General features: G+C 41.1%; 1 protein-coding gene across 2 annotated transcripts in view; it reads left to right on the top strand.

Moving 5' to 3' along the window:
* tbxa2r (thromboxane A2 receptor) overlaps positions 1 to 7,020 on the top strand; it is a 94,179-nt gene extending 87,159 nt beyond the window's left edge. For both annotated transcript variants that reach the window (XM_039767108.1, XM_039767109.1), the window contains exon 3: positions 5,621 to 7,020. In XM_039767108.1, the coding sequence (XP_039623042.1) occupies positions 5,621 to 5,863 (243 nt within the window). In that variant the 3' untranslated portion in view covers positions 5,864 to 7,020. The remainder of the gene's footprint in view (positions 1 to 5,620) is intronic.
* Positions 7,021 to 10,193: the final 3,173 nt, after the last annotated feature.

The raw sequence follows: 10,193 nt of genomic DNA on the forward strand, positions 1-10,193 counted from the left end.
AGAAGAAGAATCTCCTAATATACCTTGCAGTATATCCATACATTCAAATACAACCAAAGAGAAGCCACTGGAATCGGTGCAATTGTCTTGAAGTTCTTCAGTGGGGTATTTGGACGAGTGAAGTTCCATCGTTCAGCAGGAGCACAAAAGCATCTGTGCCAGTGGGGCTTCTGAGGCTGCCTGGCACACTTTTTATACACACGCTTTCCACGCTGTACCAATTGGGGGTCTAATTTAGCACAGTTCATTGATCTAGTTGAAGGTTGATGGCCACGTATGGATTAGGCTCTCTGAGAACATTCTGCCTTTTCCTGTCAGATTGGAGCAGTGCACCTGTTTTGATCACTAGCCTTCATTTACAGCCCATGTTGTAGTTTGCTACAAAAGAAATGTTCTTTCAGTTTAAGAAATGCACATATGCTAAAGATAAGTAACAAAAACCGTGCTCACAAATCAATTTTCATTTTTCAACTCAGGTTACACACACGCAATTTTGGAATCGCGCAAACGCACTCAAAGATTTTCATCCTCCAAACAATGCGCCAGACTCTGGGGAGGTTAGAGATCAATTTCTGATATTTTGGCTTTTAGGCTTTTAGGAGGCACAGCACATCAGGAGTCGTCTGGAGGCTGACCCGCTGCTCATTATCAGCCTTAATCCCTCCGCTGTTCCTACCTTTAATTGCCAACATAATTGAGTTGATGTTTGTCTTTTATGTTAAGAGGTTTCCAGAGCAATTACGTCAATGACCTCTTTTGCACCCACAGCCTGTTATGTTGAGTGAGGAACCTCAACCTGAGCGTCTGCCGGCTACAAGATGCCGACTCGTAATTAGGAAGTCATAAATAATGCACACACGCTAATGAGCCATTAGCAACAAAGGAGTATTTTTCCCCATTTCCTCACACCATAAGAGTATTGCTTTATTATATTCATAAATATCTGGCTCAGTAGTTAGCAACCCTCCCGCACAGCACCAAAGACCTGGGTTCAAATCTCAGCCTGGTCACTGCCTCTGTGTAATTCTTCTGAGGTCTCCTATATCAAGTTAAGGCAAGTTCAGAAATCATTTGATAAGATCACACCTGACAGGTTGGCAGAGGTGGGTAGTAACGAGTTACATTTACTTCATTACATTTACTTGAGTAACTTTTTAAAAAAAATGTACTTCTAAGAGTAGTTTTATTGCACCATACGTTTTACTTTTACTTGAGTACATTTGTGAAGAAGAAACGCTACTCTTACTCCGCTACATTGGGCAACACTCGAATCGTTACTTTTTTTCCCATTTACACATTAGATACGCTATATTTTTGCCAGAGACAAGCCGCCAGTGGATCTACTGTATGACTGTTTCACCAAGCAGATGTAGTAATAATAATCACAAGACTCCGTTTCACCAATCAGACAAAACAACGATAATCACAAGACTCCGTTTCACCAATCAAATGTAGTAACAATAATCACAAGACTCCGTTTCACCAATCGGACGTAGCAACGATAATCACAAGACTCCGTTTCACCAATCAGACGCAGTAACAATAATCACAAGACTCCGTTTCACCAATCAGACATAGTAACAATAATCACAAGACTCCATTTCACCAATCGGACGAAGTAACGATAATCACAAGACTCCGTTTCACCAATCAGACGTAGCCATGCAGTCACATGACCACACACGAACTGTGGCGGCATAGAGATACAATACTCCCCACAAACAGCGAACAGGGAAAGAAGAAATACATGAAAATTGAGAGCCAACTCCTCCTGAAGCTTAACCATCACTTCGCTGAGTGAAGAACGCGCACGTTTTAGCCAAACATGCGCAGACACAGACAGTCCTGGTAAAGTGAGACTTCTTGGACGTGCGGAAGCTGCCTTGTTCTGATGTTATTTTCTATCAGCTGTGCTGTTTGGAGGGCGAGTGAATCTGCAGTATTATACGGTCAGTTTACAGGAGATCTCGTCACTGTAAGTAGTTTGCACTGTTCAGACACACGTGTCACCTACTGTAGGTATCAACTTCAAAAGCTTTGTTGTGAAAAACTGAGATTTGGAACTTTGTGTTATTTGTGCATCTTTATTTTGTAAAGATGTTATTTATTTTTACTGATTTTTTATTTTGTTATTTGGAAATAGCAGAATGTGCACATTATTTTATATTTTTGTCTGTCTTATTACAACATTTTTAAAAAATAAATCATTTGCTATGATCAATCAGTTACTCAGTCTTTTCACCAAATACTTTTCTACTCTTACTTGAGTCATTTTTTTGGATGACTACTTTTTACTTCTACTTCTTTTACTTCTACATATTGTTTTGAAGTAACGCTACTCTTACTCAAGTACAATTTTTGGCTACTCTTACCCACCTCTGCAGGTTGGGCATCAAACTAAAAGACGTGGGAATTCAGAGTGTGAGTGTGAAGGTGCATGCAGAATTGGATAAAACACAGGAAACAGAAGGTGATGGTGCGAGGAGCCTTATCAGAATTGAACATTAGACCATTAGGACAATCTGGACGAGAACAGGCCATTCAGCCCAACAATACTCACCAGTCCTATTGACTTCATTTTTCCAAAATTACAGCAGTGGCCAAAAGTTTTGAGACACAAATATGAATTTTGATAAAGTTTGCTGCTTCAGTCTTTTTAGATCTTTGTGTCAGATGTTCCTCTGGTGTACTGAAGTAGAATTACAAGCATTTCAGAAGTTTCAAAGGCTTTTATTGGCAATGACATGAAGTTTATGCACAGAGGCCATATTTTCAGTGTTGTCCCTTCTTTCTTTTTCAAGACCTCGGCAATTCGCCCTGGCAGGCTGGCTGGCAATCAACTTCTGGGCTCAGTCCTAACTGATGGCAGCCCATTCTTGCATCATCAATGCTTGGAGTTGGTCAGAATTGGTGGGTTTTTGTTTATCCACCTGCCTTGTGAGGACTGACCACAACTTGACATCCGCCCTGAACAACTCGTGTCAACAAAAGTCGACATCCGCCTTCAAAGAGTTCATAATAACAGGTTTTGTTGGCCTCTGTGCTTATTTCCCATTCTAGGGTCATAAACTAATTGACAAAGAAACAGACTGGAATAGATGGTGTCACACACGTGTGCATGGGAGGCAGCTAAAGGGCTTGAGTGAAAGCAGTTCGGAGGCATGCCGGGTGTGGCAGAGTGCACTGACTCTTTTTCTCCCTTGCCTGTAGACCATCCCCGGGGGATTTCACCTGGCTCTCCTGACATCACTTCCGGGACTGAGCCAATGGAAGTCGGCCACACCAGCTCCAGTCCCTCTGATGTCACCTCCGGCTACGAACCAATGGTGGAAGACCACGTGCCAGATCCATATGACCTCACTTCCTGTCTCCCCCTTTAAAACCTGCCCCTTTTCCTTTGTTTCCTCAGTCTTGTACTGGACTCGGTTGAATGCACTTCAGTGCTGATTATTTTGACAAAACAACCTTTAGCAGCCAGGATACTACATTATACGGTGGCTGCCCCAACTCTTTATCTGTCCATGTCTCGTTCTTGTGACAATGGATAAATTACTTTTACAATACAAGAAGAATATACAGGAAAGGATGCTTGCAATGTCGGTAACTGAAGTCCCGTAAATTCAGTTCATCCTGATTCATTTGAGCAAAATAATTCAAATTTAATCTAAACAGAACAGGGTATGAAGACTTTCAGAAGGTTTTGTTTTTCTTTTTTTTTTGCATTGTATTTTTGTTAGTGATCCTGAGCAGACACACACACAGACACACACACATTCAAATTTCATTGTTCTGAGTGCACACAAGAATATTTCTTACTTGATGAATGAGACCTTCAGAAGAATCACACCCAGGCTGACATCTGAACCCCAGGTCCCTGGAGGTGTGAGGGAGGGTTGCTAATTACTGAGCCTGGCATTGGTGAAAAGAGGAAAACATCATTTTAACAGTTAAGGGTGTGATCATGGCGTCCCATCCCACCTGGAATAATACAATGGAAGGTGTCAGTTAGAATAAAACCCCTAAACAAACAGAGGACTTGTCATTGTGTACACACGTCTCAAACAACTATTATCATACACTGATCATTTCTGTATTATCTATATCTATTATTTACTCATTAAGGAGTTGCATTGCGTCTTTGTGGACCTGGAGAAAGCATATGACAGGGTGACTGAGAGGAGCTGTGGTATTGGATGAGGAAATCGGGAGTGGCAGGGAAGTATGTGAGAGTGGTCCAGGATATGTACGAGGGAAGTGTGACCGTGGTGAGGTCTGCGGTAGGAGTGACGGAGGTGGGATTACATCAGGGATCGGCTCTGAGCCCTTTCTTATTGGCAATGGTGATGGACAGGCTGACAGACGAGATTAGACAGGAGTCCCCGTGGACTGTGATGTTTGCTGATGACATTGTGATCTGTAGAGAGAGTAGTGAGCAGGTTGAGGAGACCCTGGAGAGGTGGAGATATGAGAAGAGAGGAGAGGAATGAAGATCAGGACCACCAAGACAGAATACGTGTGTGTGAATGAGAGGGAGGTCAGTGGAATGGTCAGGATGAGGGGAGTAGAGTTGGCAAAGGTGGATGAGTTTAAATACTTGGGATCAACAGTACAGAGTAACAGGGATTGTGGAAGAGAAGTGAAGAAGAGAGTGCAGGCAGGGTGGAGTGGGTGGAGAAGAGTGTCAGGAGTGATTTGTGATAGACGGGTATCAGCAAGTGTGACAGGGAAGGTCTACAGGACGGTAGTGAGACCAGCTATGTTATATGGGCTGGAGACGGTGGCACTCACAAGAAAGCAGGAGACAGAGCTGGAGGTGGCAGAGATTTGCATTGGGTGTGACGAGGATGGACAGGATTAGAAATGAGGACATTGGAGGGTCAGCTCAAGTGGAACGGTTGGGAGACAAAGTCAGAGAGGAGAGATTGTGTTGGTTTAGACGTGTGCAGAGGAGAGATGCTGGGTATAATGAGAGAAAGGTGCTAAGGATAGAGCTGCCAGGGAAGAGGAGAAGAGGAAGGACTGAGAGAAGGTTTATGGATGTGGTGAGAGAGGACATGCAGGCGATGGGTGTGACAGAACAAGATGACGAGGACAGAAAGATATGGAAGAAGATGATCCGCTATGGTGACCCTAACAGGAGCAGCTGAAAGAAGAAGATGATATTTAATATTTATTGATTATCGTTATGTTTCTAGATTGCAAGTACCATACATTGCATCAATGTTCATATTGCGTACTACACGTTAATATTGCTGCTACTTCTTTGTCTTGTCTTTGCACAATGTCTTGTGTTGTTTGTGTTTTAATTTTAATTCTGTTTTTTTAAATTTTTTATTTGCACTTCATGTTGTTACACTGTGGACCCTGAGCTTCGCAGTTTCGTCTATCTGTCTACTTTTATATGGTCGAGATAACAATAAAGTTCGTTTGACTTTGCCAGCTGAATAATCCTGAACATGTGTGTTTTGGGAATTGTTTAGTTAGCACAAAAGGGAAAGGCTCCCAATAAACACATTTTTGTCTGATTAAGGAAATGAAAGTGAAATACATTGTGTTGAGATTTGGTGACAATAATTGAAATCGTCAGCACTAATGTAATCTCCCATTTCTATCTCTTTAGATCTTTATTGCACAGACTGTCCTATCTAACAGGCCTGTACAGATCCGTTTCCTTCTCATCTACCTTCGAATTGCCACCTGGAACCAAATCTTGGACCCCTGGGTGTACATTCTTTTCAGAAGATCAGTCCTCAAAAGGATTTACCCCAAAATCGGAATTTCACGTTCCTCCATCATGACGTTATATCCGACCCTCACCACGTCACTACGGAGGAAACTGACCCAAGAGTCCGTGCTGGCATGAACTGAACGACGGGTCGGGAATGGAAGTCAAGCCAGAGGGGAACGAGTTCTGGTGGGTTCTTAGAGGAAAAAAAAGAGGATACTGGTGAGCCAAAAAGAGAATACTTGTGAGCTGTCGGCTCTGTCTACCATGAAGAGGGAAGGCAACGCTTCAACCGACAGAAAAACTATGCAAAAAATTGGCAATATACTGTGAAATTATTGTGTAAAACAAAGCCACTTCATCTTGAAAAGAAAGGAAACCAAGCCTTGAAACACACAGATTTCCTTCTGCATCACTGTCACATATAACATACCCAGAATGGAAAATTGTGCATACATGTTCCTAATTTTCAAGTGAAAAGAAACTATTCTGAATTTTTGAGCAAAAGTTATTTCATGAGAATAGGTTTTAGTCGTTGTTATGCATCAATTTACGGTAACAGTTGGCCCAAAATTGATTTTTATACTATGAAAATATTACCTAAAAGGAGGCAATTTTTTTATTGCAGAAAGGAAGGACACAAACCCCTTCTAGAACTGGAATTTCACATTTTCAAGTGGAAATGATTTCTGGTATTTCTGGGCAAAAGTCATTTCATCGGACTCAAACCCCCTTTTAGTCATCAGAAAGCAAAGAAATTACCAGTACGGTGTGAAATGAGTATCAAGGTAGCCACTCTTTCGGTGTAAAAATAAAGGACAGGAAACTTCTAGGAGTTCGGATTTCCATTTTAGAATACAAAAGTCTATTTGTACGCCACTGTCACGTATAACATACCCAGAATGTGAAATTGGGCATAAAGGTTACAGATTTTCAAGTGAAAACAAATTTTGAATTTTTGAACAAAAGTCATTTTGTTAGATTCAAGGATACAGCTTAGTCTTCGGTATGCAGCAATCTAGGGTAGCAGGCAATGAAAACTGCTTTAATACTGTGAAATTAGTCCATAAAAGAATGCCATTCTTTTATTGTAATAAGACACAAATCCCATCTCAGAAGGTTTTCAATTGGAAATGATTTCTAATACAGTATTTTAGGCAAAATTCACTTAATCAGACTCACACCCTTGTGATGCCTCAATTTACGGTAGAAGTAAAAAAAATGCCCACTGCGGTGTGAAATGAATATGCAAGGTCACTAGCTATTCCTTCAGTATTAAATACACATATAAAAAATACTTTTTTTAAAAAACCACACTTATATTACATTAAAAAGTGCACTAAAAAGTAAAAATAAGTCTCTCATACATCACTCATAAAACAAATGAAAGGTGGGCGCTTTTGTTAAGATTTTAAGAAGTGTTTTTTGAATGTCAATTGATGAAAAGCACCCACACTTTTATTTTACAAGTGATGCATAGAGAGACTTATTTTTACTTTTTTAGTACACTTTTTAACTTAATATAAGCGTAGTTTTAAATAGTATTTCTTAAATATATATATATATATATATATATATATATATATATATATACTCAGCAAAAAAGACACGTCCTCTGACTTTCAACTGTTTTACTTTCAGTAAACTTAATGTGTAAATATTTGTATGAACACTAAAAGAGTCAACACCATAAGACATGAACTAAAAATGTTTCACAATGTGTCCCTGAATGAAGGAGGCTCAAAATCAAAAGTACCAGTCAGTATGTGGTGTGGCCACCAGCTGCTTGAAGTACTGCAGTGCATCTCCTCCTCATGGACTGGACCAGATTTGTCAGTTCTTGCTGTGAGATGTTACCCCACTCTTCCACCAAGGCACCTGCAAGTTCCTGGACATTTCTCGGGGAATGGCCCTAGCCCTCACCCTGCGATCCAACAGGTCCCAGACGTGCTCAATTCCTTCGACGATAAACACAAATCCATCCATCACCTCTGGTGAGACAAAACCGTGACTCATCAGTGAAGAGCACTTTTTGCCACTCCTGTCTGGTCCAGCGAAGGTGGGTTTGTGCCCATAGGCGTTGTTGCTGGTGATGTCTGGTAAGGACCTGCCTTACAACAGGCCTACAAGCCCTCTCAGTCCAGCCTCTCTCAGCCTATTGTGGACAGTCTGAGCACCGATGGAGGGATTGTGTGTTCCTGGTGTGACTCGGGCAGTTGTTGTGGCCATCCTGTACCTGTCACGCAGGTGTGATATTCGGATGTACCGATCCTGTGCAGGTGTTGTTACACGTGGTCTTCCACTGCGAGGATGATCAGCTGTCCTTCCTGTCTCCCTGTAGCGCTGTCTTAGGCGTCTCACAGTGCGGACATGGCAATTTATTGTCCTAGCCACATCAGCAGTCCTAATGCACGTTCACGCAGATGAGCAGGGACCCTGGGCATCTTTCACAGTCGGTAGACAAGTCTCTTTAGTGTCCTGCGTTTATAGAACTGTCACCTTAAATGCCTACTTTCTGTAAGCTGTGAAGGTCTTAACGACCATTCCACAGGTGCATGTTAATTCATTTATTATGGTTAATTGAACATGCATGGAAAACATTGTTTAAACCCTTTACAATGAAGATCTGTAAAGTTATTTGGATTTTAAAACATTATTGTTGAAATACACAGTCCTGAAAAGGGACGTTTCTTTTTGCTGAGTATATATATATATATATATATATATATATATATATATATATATATATATATATATATATATATACACAGTGGGTACAGAAAGTATTCAGACCCCCTTCAATTTTTCACTCTTTGTTATATTGCAGCCATTTGCTAAAATCATTTAAATTAATTTTTTCCTCATTAATGTACACACAGCACCCCATATTGACAGACAAAAAAAAGAATTTTTTAAATTGTTGCAGATTTATTAAAAAAGAAAAACTGAACCCCCATGACCCTGTATTCGGATTCAGCGGGTTAGAAAATGGATGGATGAATGGATGAAATATCACCTGGTCCTAAGTATTCAGACCCTTTGAACCCTCAGTATTTAGTAGAAGCCCCCTTTTGAGCTCATACAGCCAGGAGTCTTCTTGGGAAAGATGCAACAAGTTTTTCACACCTGGATTTGGGGATCCTCTGCCATTCCTCCTTGCAGATCCTCTCCAGTTCTGTCAGGTTGGATGGTAAACGTTGGTGGACGGCCATTTTTAGGTCTCTCCAGAGGTGCTCAATTGGGTTTAAGTCAGGGCTCTGGCTGGGCCATTCAAGAACAGTCACAGAGTTGTTGTGAAGCCACTCCTTCGTTATTTTAGCTGTGTTTTTAGGGTCATTGTCTCATTGGAAGGTAAACCTTCGCCCAGTCTGAGGTCCTTAGCACTCTGGAGAAGGTTTTTGTCCAGGATATCCCTGTACTTGGCCGCATTCATCTTTCCCTCGATTGCAACCAGTCGTCCTGTCCCTGCAGCTGAAAAACACCCCCACAGCACGATGCTGCCACCGCCATGCTTCACTGTGGGGACTGTATTGGACAAGTGATGAGCAGTGCCTGGTTGTCTCCACACACTGAGGAGAGGCAAGACACATGACAACCCACATGGAGTTTGCTAAAAGACACCTGTAGGAATCTGAGATGGTGAGAAATAAGATTCTCTGGTCTGATGAGACCAAGATAGAACTTTTTGGCCTTAATTCTAAGCGGTATGTGTGGAGATATATATATATTTAAGAAATACTATTTAAAAATACTATTTACTCAGTTTGCCAATAGATGTCAGAAGGACGGATGCCAAAACCGAACTGCCCAAAGATAGATTTCGACATACCAAGCAAATGGCGATACGTTCTAAATTACTTACGGCTGTCGAAGGGTTTAAGTCAGTCGACGATGTTAGTCCTGGAAAGTGCGCCCCACCAAACCAACGTCCCATAAACCAACCGAACTTACTGTTATCTGCTCGAACCAACAGCGACTTGCTATACTCAGCCGTCCAGTGGCGTCACTGAAGCATTCGAACATTCTTAGCCAATCATGCAATACTGCGTCCACGTTTGCCACGTGATGTTCTAACTACAGAGGCAGAGTCCGATTGCGTGGTTCTAACTTGTATTGAGTCGAGGTATTGATGTGAACACCATACATACGGATAGTATCAGATTATATATAAGGATTGGACAAAATTGGCATTATCCTGAAAAATTGTTACACAAACATATGTCTTTCCTTTATTGCAGAAAGGAAGGTTAATACCAGTAAAAAAAAAAGGGGATTGGTAATTATTTTTAAGTGACGGTAAATTCACATTTTTTTTGGGCAAAAACTTTGTTGGAGAAAAATTCTTCTTCATTGTGCATCAATTTATGGTAAAATGATATCAAAAAACGAGAGCTAAACTGTGAAATTATTACATAAAAGGAGGTCATTTCTTCATTGTATTAAAAAAAAACACACAAACACTTCAAAA

Source organism: Polypterus senegalus, chromosome 10 (genome assembly GCF_016835505.1).
Source record: "Polypterus senegalus isolate Bchr_013 chromosome 10, ASM1683550v1, whole genome shotgun sequence".
In the NCBI taxonomy this organism is placed as follows: domain Eukaryota; kingdom Metazoa; phylum Chordata; class Cladistia; order Polypteriformes; family Polypteridae; genus Polypterus; species Polypterus senegalus.